This window comes from Diadema setosum, chromosome 1 (assembly GCF_964275005.1).
Source record: "Diadema setosum chromosome 1, eeDiaSeto1, whole genome shotgun sequence".
In the NCBI taxonomy this organism is placed as follows: Eukaryota; Metazoa; Echinodermata; class Echinoidea; order Diadematoida; family Diadematidae; genus Diadema; species Diadema setosum.
In genome coordinates, this window is record NC_092685.1 from 33,401,943 (window position 1) to 33,415,580 (window position 13,638).

A 13,638-nucleotide genomic window follows, 5' to 3' on the forward strand; every position below is an offset into this window, starting at 1 on the left:
CAAAACAACACTAAAACAACCTGTCTCTCTACATTTCAAGTAATAAATATGAGGCTACAGGTAATTTCAACAACTTAACAAAATTCTTGGACTTAATGCAGCTTACTCATAGAATCCTTGAGCATAGTCATTGTTGATTCTTCTTGCCATCTCCTTAAGTTCTTGGCAGAGCTCCGGCTGATACCTGAATTCAGGATGATCCTCTGTCCAGTCATTCTCCTCATTGTCCTGATCTCCAAGTCCATCATCAAGGTCAATGGACATAAGGCGGCATATTTTTCGGGAGAGAAGGGTCATGTTGTGCCGTTTTCCCACCATCTTTGCCTCCATGTACTGCTTGTACTCCTTCCTAGCGGCCTGGACTAGATTCTTCCACTGAGTGCGGCATTTCTCCCCACCTTTGCCACGCACAAGGTGGTCTTCAAGGGGGCCAAACCTGAACAGAAACAACATATCACCACAGGATAGTGATCATCAATGCATCACACTTTTATTTACTTTTTTTTATTTATTTATTTATTTTACTGTCAGGGAGGGGATATTGTTTATACCATGGTAGCTGTTTTACTTTCATTCTTTCCATTGCAGTGGAATCCTGTTATATAATAAGATTGTTGGTTCCAGGTGATTTATCTTATACTTAGTGTTACAAAAAACATTTTCCACTTTTGACCCTAAATAGTTCAAAAATTATACATCAGATAGCTGAATAGTGTACAATTTTGTTGGAGGCAATTTTAGAATGACAGCAGAATTCACTTTCATGAAATTCAACATTAATTTTTCAGTTAGGTTTCAGATTTTGCTCTATTTTCAACCCTCTGTACAAAACTTTAACTTTACACAGAAGTCAATTGGTGTGTATGGGAGTGTGTAGTTGACACCCAGAAAATGGTCCTGGACAATGACCAGGATTTGAATGCTCTATTATTTATTCATGAGGAATTCCACCAGCACAGCTAGTCTTTATTCATTCTGAAATGTGGTGTATGCAAGCAAGCACATAGTCTGGGCTCCGTCCCCTTTTCCTTGGTGCGATAAACCAAGAGAGGGCGCAAATTTTCTGATTGCGATAATCGAGAGACTGCGCGCCCAACGAAAAAGGGTCCGGGAAGAAAGTTTCAGTTCCGATCGGATTTTGACCGAACGCGATAAATCATTCGCTCTGACAGGTCCCGCCCACCGAGTATGGTAGTAGTCTGTTTAGCCAGTCTCAGTAAATGGAATTCGCATCTATCTGATTTCGTATGTGATCTATATTAATGACATGTAGATCCATATAGGTCACAAATTGGTTTCAGAGTATTCAATTCTTCTGAAGAAAAGATACAGTATCTTTTTCTTCATAGTAGGCCTAATACGAACACATAATGCTGAATTTACTGCTGAAATTGGATTAGACTAGTCATCGACTGTTCTAGGTATTACACAGTTCAGTACCTTTCTCCCAACACCCTGCAGATCTGTCCTTGGTCTCACCATGGGCGGATGGAGTACTGCATGCATGCATTGCATAATTATGTACCTTACCCAGTACTTAGTGTTTAGTTTGGCCATGGAGCTAAAAACGAATGGCGATCTACGATCGTTTATCTCTAGTGATTTCTCTCTAATGTTTTTTTTTTTTCAAACTTTGTCCAAAAAATAGGGCCCAAGTAGCCATGACTGCTCGTATCATAATTATAGAAATGTTCTTGATTTTGTGATCTTGTTTGTGCAACAGGATTTTGTAAGAGAGAGGTATTTCAGTCGGCTGCACTGTGTCCGAGTGAATCCATAAACACTTTGAAAATCGAGGCACTGATTCTAAATATCAAATTGATATTATATGCAAATTGACTGGGTATACTACGACTGCAGTCGACTGTATGTTGTACTTGTGGGCCAATCCTATAAGATGAAGCCTTGAACTTCTGGAATCCCCCTTTTTTTTTAGCCAAGTATAAACGTAAAGTAGGTTTACAATTAAATTTCTATATATGTCTGGAGAACAATAATTCACAACACAACCACAATACTATCAGCATAGGGCCTAAATACCACGCAATTTCAAATAAAAACATCCACAAATCTTTCTGAGTGAAGCTCTGACGATGAAATTGCTAGTAATAAGTGATTTCATCGATGAATAGCCATCAAAGCTTTATGTGTTATGAAATATAACAGGTTAGAATACAAAAACACGCTTTGATTACGCGAGCATACAAAGGTTTACCGCGTTGAGCTTCACAAGGAATAGTATTTTATCAGTTTTGATAAAAAAAAAAAAAAATAAGCTGGTATTTTCTTCAGACCTAATTTACCAAAGGAAGATAAAGATATCACATGTTTGACGGAGAATTTACGTGGCAAACCTTATACACGCTATGTATCCAAAAATTGAATAGGCATTGTTTTCCCGAAGGTTCGTTAATCTGAAAATAAGAGAAACTTTATTATTTTGAAGGTTTGATAGCTCCCCCCCCCCCCAAAAAAAAACCACAAACAAACAAAACAAAACAAAACAAAACAAGCAAACATCAAACAAACAAATGAAACAAGGTTCGTAAATCCACAAATGGAAAAATTGCATACTTTTAACAAACATTCGGAATTACTAACCAATATCGTTTTGAATTAACGAACCTTCGGTATTGCAAACTTTTTTTTCTTTATTTTTCTTTTACGGGCTATACAAACGAACATTCGGAAGACCAATCCTTTAGTATTTTAAACGAACCTTATTTCGTTTTGGATTACCGAACCATCGTAATAATAAACCTTGAAAATGAACCTTCAGAAATAAAAAATTTCTGACTCCAGAATCAGCATTTACCAATCCCGGAGGGCAGCGGATATCATACAATTCTGATATTCACCTTGCATTATAATGATGATGCCATGTAACAATCAGGAGGTAAACTATAATCATCGAGAAGGCGAGAGAGCCTCCTTGATATAACAGGTAAACTCCACAACACCATGCTGAAGGGCATATAAATCAGACACTTGCTAATGAATATATCGTAGTGCAAAATAAATTCATTACTTATTCATTTAAACTTTATGATACCACAGTCTCCGGGGTTCACTCCTCAGAACAATACATATTACATGATAACAACATGGCATGGACTCCTATAAAGTTTATCTAGCTGCCCTAGATTTTTAATCCTTCATTGTTGGACGATAATTAAAGATGTTCATTAACAGCATGATTAAAGGAGAAATATCTGGCATTTCCAATGAAACAAAATAGTACGTTACCGTTAAGACAAATTGCAATATGTCGTGCCCCACACTGCGCATCATCAATTTTTATACAGATGTTCAATGCATATAAATGCAATTTTACTAATAGCTGGGTTCGAAAGTTATATCATCTGTGATGTGTGAATATTTGCTAAACTATTTACTGCCGGGTAAGTTGCTTTCCAATAGGTGATCTTCAACCATACAGACAAGAGAAAGTCCACTCCCATTAAAAAAGAGAAGTAAAATGCATGTCTTTTCAACAGTATGGTTTTGCGGGAGGTAATTTGCTAGTCGTATCTTATTCAATTTTGCCCCCCCCCCTTTTTTTTTGTGTGTGTGTGTATCAATGAGAATGACCTGTATTCCGTCCTGCATTCACATTGGTGAGCACCCATTAAAAAGAAGTGTTCGCTTTCAAAGTCATAAGACAATTTGAGTCACTGTGTACCTGCGTCTGTGAAGCATTCTCCTTTACAAGTTTGTTTCCTTTTGCTTTGTTTTGCTTTACTGCTATAGGTTAGCACTAACACCTTTTCAGGGAAAATAGATGTGTGTAACCCTCCTGTTACTTCAAAATCCATTCAGTTAATAAAATTAAAAGAATTGACATATTGTTATCGCCACGTATCAGCACATGCCGTGTGAACATAACAGCGGGTATTGTTGTGATGGTTAAGTGTGTTATTTACAAGTACATAACTACAAACCCTTCTTTTAAGTTTCGGCTAATGAACATTATTTCATTATCAGAAAAAAAAAATAGTGAGCAATAGTTTATTTTCGAATAAACGAACCTTCGGAATAACAGACATAGCTTTTAACCAGCACCATATTCCTCACGAATATAGCACTATCAGCATAATCTGTTTTAAAGGCAAGCCACAAGTGTTTTGGTAAAAGGACGCAAGGAATAATGTTGCTTTTACGTTTAGATGAAGTAGTTTGACTATGAAAGTTGTTACTATGAATAAATTCCCTCAGAGCGTTTGTATAAGTTTATAATTGGATGAATCCTGCGAGTTATGTTGGCCAATGAGTGAGTTTAACTTCGTAACGTATACGTTTCCCACCTGCGCTTTTCCATGGAAATGAGATAATAAAGTTACTTTAATGTGTTCTATAGTGAGATATGGGAGTAGTTCCTTGCAGTTGAGCTATATAAGGCTCTCATAATCCTTGAGGAGAAATCTCATAGCAGGGTATCACATATGTTTCGTTGAATCTTAAAATACCTTATGGAATTCGTCAGTGAAATCCGTCTGTATTTGACTCGATCTATATAAAAAAAAAACAATAACAAAAACACGAACCTCTTCGTTATCCTACCCGCAGGAGCAATCCAATGAATTTCACTTGCCTTTGTTGACCATGACAATTTTTTTATTCCTATCTACAATCAGGCTTTCAAAGACAGAAATCTATTTTGGCACGATCGACTATTTGAATCTGGTTCCTACATTCGATATTTTGTGATGATTTTTTTTTTTTTTTTTTTGGGGGGGGGGGGTCTGGTTTTTAATATCTTTGCTAGAGTTGCTTTACCAAAAATATGACTTCTGTGACACGGGATCCCTTAAATCTATTGGATTATTGATCAAAAGTCATGTATATGAAGATCACATATTTTAGCGGATATAGTGGGATTGACCCTTTTACGGATGTCATTCTGTTATTCTCAGAGGAATCAATCTAAAACAAAGTCTGCAATCTGCAATAAGCCTATAATGTCCAATGAAACATTTTTTCATCGTACTGTAAAATCGTGGTATACAGCTCCCCTATTTGGATGGAGGCTACGTTTCATGAAAAGACTTCTCTCTCATAAGACACACAGACTTTACTTCTCTTGTATACATAATATAGCTACATAATTATGAGAATCTTTGGAATTTCCTTGATTTTATGTAAAGACTTTTATATGATGACTTCATGAAATCATGGAATGGGCAGCTTGTCTCTCACCATGCATAAAGAAAGCACGTAGGCCTACATAATGCAGTATGAGCTGGCGATCGAAGTACAAGTTAATAGTGGGCTCAACTTCAGAACAAAACCCCCTATTTTGGTGGACAATGCTGTAGTGTAGTGGAGGTGGGCAGCACTACCACACACTACCAGCGGGAGTGCGATCAGCTGGTATTCTCATTAACTAGGTAAACTGTCTGGTTGACTGCGAGTCATGAATATTCATGACCACTCTAGCATGAACTCTTGACCCTGCTCGATCCGGCGAAAGTATTTTACTAGACTCTTTTTTCTCGGGTATCGCAGTTCTCGGCGTATCGCAATCCTCGGGTGTCACGCCCTCATACGGCTTGTCGCGTACACTGAATCACCCCTACGAGTAAAAAGAGTCCAGAAGCTAGACTAGCAAGCACATGGAAACATGTGCTTACTTTTTTCATGTGCATGCATTTCACCCTTTGCTAGGAATTCAGACTAGCAATGCCCAGGGCAATCCATCATGAATAATTAATAAGCATTCTTGTGCCTTGGAGCAGAGCTCTGAACAGGTGGTATCAAGGTCCATTGTTCAGGGTCATTGTAAGTACACACTCACACATCATTAGTTCCTGTGTAAAGTTCAGGTTTTGTACAGAGGGTTCGAATTTGACCAGAATCTGGAACCTAACTTTGAAATTGACCATGGATTTCATGAAACTGGTATAGGTTTTCATATTCAAATCACCTCCAACTAGATTGTACACTATTTTTAATAGCTATTACTCATATCAATGACAGTTTTATCTGTTTTTGAGCTATTAAGCATCAAAAGTGGGAAAAGTTTTTTTGCAACAGCTAGTACCTAGATTCCTGTATCTATGGCAGAACACACCATACTTACCTATTCCATATCGCTATTCCTTTCCCTACCTGCTCTGAAAACGGCAAAGGTTCTCTCTGGTAGAGAGAAACAAGAAAAAAGGGTCTGTGAGAGCAGACTAACTCACAGAACTCCTTTTACTGCATAACGGGAAACCCCGCACTCCTTACTATTAAAGGCCATGCCAACCTCGTATCCTCCTCTTTCCTTTCATGGTGCCTGCTAGGCAGTTGCCTGTATTTTTAAGTATTGGCTATCTTTACAAGTTCTACATTACTTCCTCCAATTATCTTCGCAAGCACTACATTTTTCTACCAACACTTATAGAGAAGATGTCAGAGTCTCAAGATTCTAACTCTTCTCTATGATGATGGTTAGATTTGAACTCGGAAAAGTCAGGGAATAACAACAGGGCGGGGAGTCGCCATTATGAGATGGGCTCTTTCGCCACTGTCGCTCCGACTAACAATCCCATTCACGGAAGCATACAGAGCCCCGAGAAGGGCTGTGCTGAATCTGTACATGAACCTCCCAAAAACTAAAGTTGGTTCGGGGGAGAAATGAGAAAAATATGGACAATCAAAAAACCATAACTCCCAAGTAGCTGAACAGAGTTTAGGGGGAAATGAGAAAGATAAGGATGACCATAAATCCACAGATCTACCTTCCTGAAAAGCTGATCAGTGTTTGGGGTAAAAGTGAACAAAACAAGGACAACAAAAAAACAATGGGTCGTCCCAAGAAATCGATCAGTGTTTGGGAGAAAAACTGGAAAAATCAGAGCGGCCAAAATACAGGTTCATAGGCTGTACACAACATTTACAGACATGCAGGATGCGCATGTAGAGGGCGCACTGTATTTATCAGAATCCGACATGGATGCCCACAGTCACAGAGAAAACTCTCAGCAATCGACACAAAATCCAGCCCGTAGTTCTAACCCAGTCCCGACTATCCCTCTAACGGAGGCATCAGTGGCGGCGGCTTTGTTTATTTAGGCCATTCAAATGGTACGGCAAGGATATAATCAGCCTTTTGGGGAAGTTTGGACACGTCTACTCCCGCCACTTCAATGCACCCGCAACAGCTACCCGCCCCGATGGACCCGGAGAACGTACCAACCCCACCGCTAGACTCTGCGGGCAAATCGGCCAGACGCTCGCACCCACGGGAACGGGCAGGGGCCCTACACCGTAATTGGGGAATGAGCCTCAGCCTGCCATGATCGGGCCTCTTGCCTTATGCCACCTCCATCCAGTTGGATTCTGATTTAGACTCGGACTAAGGCTATCATCGCCCTACCATGGCTTCTGGTTGTTGGTAAAGAGAATGGCATGACTCAATATCCACCACATCTGATGTTTCACCAGATAGACCTTACAAGCAGCGAAAAGGCTACCACTCTTCAGTCTCTGCCTCAGAGAAAAACTCTGTGCCTGACACTCAAAGCCGTTTCAGACTTGGCCAGGTCTATGACTACGGGTCCCATACATATGGATAGTTTGAACTTGAGACAGGGAAAAGATTCTAGTTCCCCACCCACAGCAGCCGAAATCATTACGACATATTGCCCCCAATTGAAAGCCGAACCAGGAGAACATCACTAGGTCCCACAACCCATTTTTTTTTTTTTTTTTGTCTGGAGTTGGATCTTGGCTCCCGCAAAGGCAAAACAGCAACCTGTTCCGTGAAATTGGATGCTCCTTTCATTTCATGCATGAACCACCTCAACGATAAGGGAAATAATCTACGACCAATGCTCAGGGAGGTAAGTAAAAACTTCTTATTTGGAGACAAAGAATTTATGGCCTTTTTCAAGGCCCCCTCCATGCCCGATGCATCTTTTTCAGTTTGAGATTCCAAAACAAAACTTTTGCCATCAAAACACAATCCTCTTCATACACACAAATTTCAGAAATGTGAATTCCAACTCGTCAATGTAGAACATTCAGCAAGAGCGTCTATGCGCCTAGCTACCTTCCAGACATAACTCCTTTCAGCACAACATGACAGACTGAATATCTCTGGAGTTGATTGCAAACACATCCCTGACCTCATACTGATTTCTGAACTGCAATTTCAGCAGGCAGCGCGGACAGCCCTACCACACAAGTCGGAAAGAGCATGGGTTTTGGAAAACTGCAAATTGAAAAGAATGCAATGACCTTCCTAGAAAAACTAGAAAAAGGAGAGGACTGTTCAGGGAAAGATTCCAGGAAATCTTTGCCTCGTCTCTAACAGCTGTCTTGATGGCCAAGAAGGCAGTTTGCAACCAAGCTACCGGTGAGTTGGCTCAGTCAGTAGTGCGTCTGCCTCATGATCACGCGGCCCGGGTTCGAACCCGAGTCTGGACTGAGCAATGTTGTGTGTAAACATACCGTCCCATCTAACAAGAGGCAAAACACTCTGTCCCTCGGATAGGACATAAAATGGAGGTCCCGTGTATGAGAGAGTCACAACTCATGCATGTAAAAGATCCCGCTTCATTCATCCATCGCAAAGAGCAGGGTGTTTAACCCGGTGAAGTGGTGCCACCTCACATCCAACTGGACCCCATGGAAGACCAGCTTAACGTAGCTAAATATGGGCTATCCAGCCATCTTCTTAGATGGAAATGAACAAACAAACAAACCATCAACCTACAACTCATCCAAGACTCAGTTTGATACCTGGTATAGGAAGGCTCATAGTTTTAACCGCAATGGCCCACCCAGACCCCCTCTGCAGGAGACAGGGAAATCACCCAGAATTCTTGGGGGTGGTCATCGACATTCCACATAGACCAGCGACACCGGCCCTGCACAAAGATAAAAAGTAAGAGCCATGGCCCGTGCCCTCTTATCACATCAGAAATCCTCGGTCAGGGATTGGCAAGTATTTTTAGGCCTGCTGGCCAGCTTGGTAGATGTGACTTAATGTCGAATGAAGATGAGAGTTCTACAACTACACCTCTTAAAATTCAAATGCCCCCCTGCACAGACAAGATGTATGAAAATTCTGATGACTTCCAAGACCCGAGAGGTGATCAACCAGTGGATTCAACCACACTCCGTAGAGCCACTCCAACACTTTCAGGTGTTAGAAGGGAAATCGGTCCTCGTAAAGTAAGACAACAGAACAGTAGTGACCTATCTCAACCACCAGGGGGAACTCAGTCACGCACGCTTTGCACCCTAACACTAAAAATCCTAATCTGGGCCAACAATAGAAATGTCCATATCTATGCCTCACATATCCCAGGCAAGGACAACTACATTGCCAATTTTATCTCGAGGGGAAGCCACCTTCCGACAGAGTGGATGCTTCAACCCAGTGTAGCGAAACAAATGTTCAACCAGTGCGGCCAACCATCCATTGACCTATTTGCCTCTGCCCCGAACAAACAACTACAAACCTACTGCACAAAGCACAAGGATTCCTTAGCTCTGGCAACGGATGCTTTCTCCATTCCATGGAACAATGTTCTGGCAAGATCCAGGAGGATCAAGCTAATGTACTACTGATTATCCCATGGTGGTCCCGACGACCATGGTTTCCAACCTTTGTGAGCCTTCTGAGAGACACATCGATAATCCTTCCAGTCAGGGAGGACATCATGAGCCAACCAGGAACAACTCAGTATTACCCAAACCCATCCAACCTGAGGCTAACACTGTGGCCAATTACAGGAATTTGGCAATTGAGGCAGAACTTTCATCAAGAGCTGCCGATTTTACAGCACAGTGCCTCAGAGTGTCAACAAGATGAGGTTGTACACTAGAATTTAAATTAGCTCAACTGTATACAAAGTATGATCTCAGTCAATTTTGCCATCAATAGTTTTTGTTTTCGTTCACGGCATCCTTCATTTCATTCTATAAATATCCACGTAAAGCATGCTTTCAACATAATGCATCGCAAGAAGCTGGAAGCATGTGGCGCTCTGGCAGTAAAGCCATCAGGGTTGAGCACATGTTTTGCACATCGCCTGTACAGCAATAGTGAGAGAAAATAAGTTGGGCACAGTTGCCTTGAAGGAAATACGCAATGAAAGGATATGTGACCCACCACAACAAAAGGATTCTAAAGTCGCTGATGGCTGAGAGAAGAGAATCAAATTTGAAGTCACATTATCACAATCAGTAAAAACAATTGGATTCCTGTGTTTGATAAAATTTTGTAGTCTAAGGCAGCTTCTATCATCTGCCAAAATTTCAAAGAATTCAAGGGACAATTCAAGAAATGTCTAAAGATTTGGATTTCGCGCTGCAGCTAAACTCCGCCCCTAGCAACGAGGGAGTGATCTTATTGGTCAGTGCGTGGCATCCTGGTTACTGATTGGTCATGCATAGACCACTGGTGCTAAGCTTGAATGAACATCACCAAGGTTGCTAGGAACTTGCCTTCTATTGTCAAGGGGTGAAAATTGTCTTGCCTCCCCTTGATCATGATAGCGTCGGAAGGAAAACTTTGAAGGCAGTTTTCTCGAAACGCTGATTTCCTAATCCACTTGACATGCGCTAATAAAGTCATCAATATCTCCGCAACCAAGTGCTTTAAGGAGTTGTGGTATCTATGAAAACAAGAGACCCGCGGGTCTAGCGCTCACCTGAGTATCGAAAGTTCACCTTTCACGCAGTCACTAATCTAAATTATTCACAGCTCTACCAAAATTTGACCAGGCATTCTCAAGTAGAAGATGAAAATGTACAATAAGGGCCCAAATTTTTCAAGATTCCTTAATTATTGGGGATTGGGGCCCCCTGGGGCCCTCTGGGTGGGGCATGGTGCCCATTTTGATAAATTTAGATCCTGACCCCCTAGGGATCCTACCTGCCAAGTTTGACGAAAATCCATCATGAGGTTTTCAGGAAGAAGATGAAAATGTACAATTCAGGCCCCCATTTGGACCTTCCCAACCACCCCACCCCTGCCCCCAAGAGGGGCACCCCTGGATCTCCTATGAGGGCAAGTCCAAGCTATTTTGCACCAGTAACGCGTGGGACATCACAAGAAGATTTAGCCCTATATTGCACTGTTAAGACTGAAACTTCATAAGTTGGGTTGCTTTTGATAGCTAGTAGGTATCTTTGTTCAAAACAATAGAAATAATGAGAATCACGCGTTCAGTATTTAATTTATGCAAATTTATTCTCCAGTAACGCGTGGGACCACAAAAATTGTCCTTTTTTTCTTCTTTACTTTTATCTCAATTATTGTGAAAATACTTGGTAAACTATAAAATCATACCAAACATCTTTTTCTACAACAGTAACTGTACCTGAAACAAAACATTTCAGAAAAAATCATGAAATTGTGTTCTCTCAAGGTCAATTATAGAAAGATAGGTATAGTAACGCGTGGGACAGGTAACGCGTGGGACATTTTTGTCACTATGAATATTGTGATGTGAATTGCACATTTGCTCAGGGAAATTTTAATATGGGGTACTAATTATCTAAATAGATGTATTTCTAATAAATTCTTGCAAATTCAAATGATTTAGACCCACCAGAACAATAGATATAATAAAAAATATGAAATGCCTGTGTTATCCTTTATTTTTTGACATTTGACTTTGAATGTGACCTTGAAAATAGCATGTAATGATCTTTTGTGAATTATTTATCCAAAGTGGAACTTTTCACCAAATTTCAAGTCAGAATTCAGAAAATTACAAAAAATCCCTCAATAATGTACACATTTCCCATAGAAGACGAAGATTTAGTACATTTCCATAGACTTGTACACAAATCGTCCCACGCGTTACTAAAATGTCCCACGCGTTACTAGATTTAATTGAAAATTGCAAGTATGAGATTTATCAGACTAACTTTTTATCTCTTGGATATGATTAGGTCCATTGTGAATTTGGTCTTTTGAAAGTTTCAAGTCAATTAAATCATTAACTTTTATGCAAATGAGAAATAATGACCTAAAAAAGTAACGCGTGGGACATGCTAATTTTGGCCCATCCCTCATTTGCATATATAATCAGTTAAGAAACTGAAAATCACAGTCATGATAACTTGTTAGTCAGACTTAAGGTCACCATACTTATTTTCATAAAAACTTGTAAAAATCAAAAGATATATTTTAAAATGCAGAATTTTTGAATGTCCCACGCGTTACTCTAAATTTTAATTTATGCAGATTAATTAATTTATTGCTGGTTATTGCGAAGGATTTTTACTTTTTCTTTTTGAAATTCATGTATTTTAACTTCTTAGCTTTAAAATGATACCAAGTTTATGTAGATTGACCCATTTTGAATTTTCAGTCTTGTGTGATCAAATAGCTTGGACTTGCCCATGAACAAACTCAAAACTACAGTCATTAATGTACTCACTCATAGTATTATCATAGACCCCGTTTACAGTGCGAGGCTCGGCCGCGGCCGTGCCCAGCCCCGCTTCAGTGTAAACGCACAAAAGGCCAAATGCGAGGCCAAAATTGGCCTCGCATTTGGCCTCGCTCTGGAGGACGGCTCGGCCGCGGCCGAGCCCGGCCTTTTCTTGGTGTAAACGCAAACTGGGCCAAATGCACGGCCAATTGCGCGGCCAATTTTAGTCTGGCTTCCAAACCCTCTGCCTGTATCTTTCGCTATTCAGGATATTAACCCCCTCAACGTCGAAAACTAGTATAGTTTAAGGTGGTTTTGTCCTGCAAAGGATTCTTTCCTTCGGCAAAGGCCTTTGCCCGAACGGCGACTTCGTCGCCACGGAATTCATTTGGCAAAGGGTCTGAAAACCAGACAATACCAAATTGCATTTGTTTACAAGCAGAGCGCCACTACGACAAAATATTGAAAGGTTTGAATCAAAAGCGCGGCCGAGCCCAGCAGTGTAAACGGACAAAATTGCGAGGCTCGGCCACGCAATTGAGGCCGGTCTCGCACTGTAAACGGGGTCTTAGCTCTATAACTTCTGATTCTAGAGAAGATTTTTAAAGATTCCTTCATTTTGGGGAGCCCGGCCTCGCACTGTAAACGGGGTCTTAGCTCTATAACTTCTGATTCTAGAGAAGATTTTTAAAGATTCCTTCATTTTGGGGGTTTGGGCCCCCCTGGGGGCCCCCTGGGTGGGGCATGGTGCCCATTTTAACAAATTGAGATCCTAACCCCTTAGGGATGCTACCTGCCAAGTTTGGTGAAAATGGGTCGTGGGGTTCTAAAGAAGAAGATAAAAATGTACAATTTAGGCCCCATTAAGACCCCTCCTCACCCCCCTCCCCTGGGTCCCAAGGGGGGCACCCCTGATTCTGCCATGAACAAACTTGAAACTACATTCATCAATGTACTAACTCATAGTACCAGTATTAACTTAGCTCCATCACTTCTGGTTCTAGAGAAGGACATTTTTAAAGATTCCTTAATTTTGGGGGGTTTCGCCCCCCTGGGGGCCCCCTGGGTGGGGCATGGTGCCCATTTTAACAAATTGAGTTCCTAACCCTCTAGGGATGCTACCTGCCAAGTTTGGTGAAAATGGGTCATGGGGTTCTCAAGAAGAAGATGAAAATGTACAATTTAGGCCCCATTAGAACCCCTCCCCACCCCCTCCCCTGGGTCCCAAGGGGGGCACTCCTGATCCTGCCATGAACAA

The 13,638-nt window shown here is 41.0% G+C and overlaps 1 protein-coding gene and 1 long non-coding RNA gene across 2 annotated transcripts in view; one reads left to right on the plus strand and one right to left on the minus strand.

Annotated features, from left to right (window-relative positions):
• The window catches only part of LOC140229936 (uncharacterized), a 108,459-nt gene that overhangs the window by 35,129 nt on the left and 59,692 nt on the right, over positions 1–13,638 (plus strand). The gene's annotated exons all lie outside the window — the stretch shown is intronic.
• LOC140235622 (uncharacterized) overlaps positions 1–13,638 on the minus strand; it is a 45,321-nt gene that overhangs the window by 11,829 nt on the left and 19,854 nt on the right. Inside the window, exon 3 of the mRNA XM_072315633.1 lies at positions 107–436. Coding sequence (XP_072171734.1) covers positions 107–436 — 330 coding nt within the window. The remainder of the gene's footprint in view (positions 1–106; positions 437–13,638) is intronic.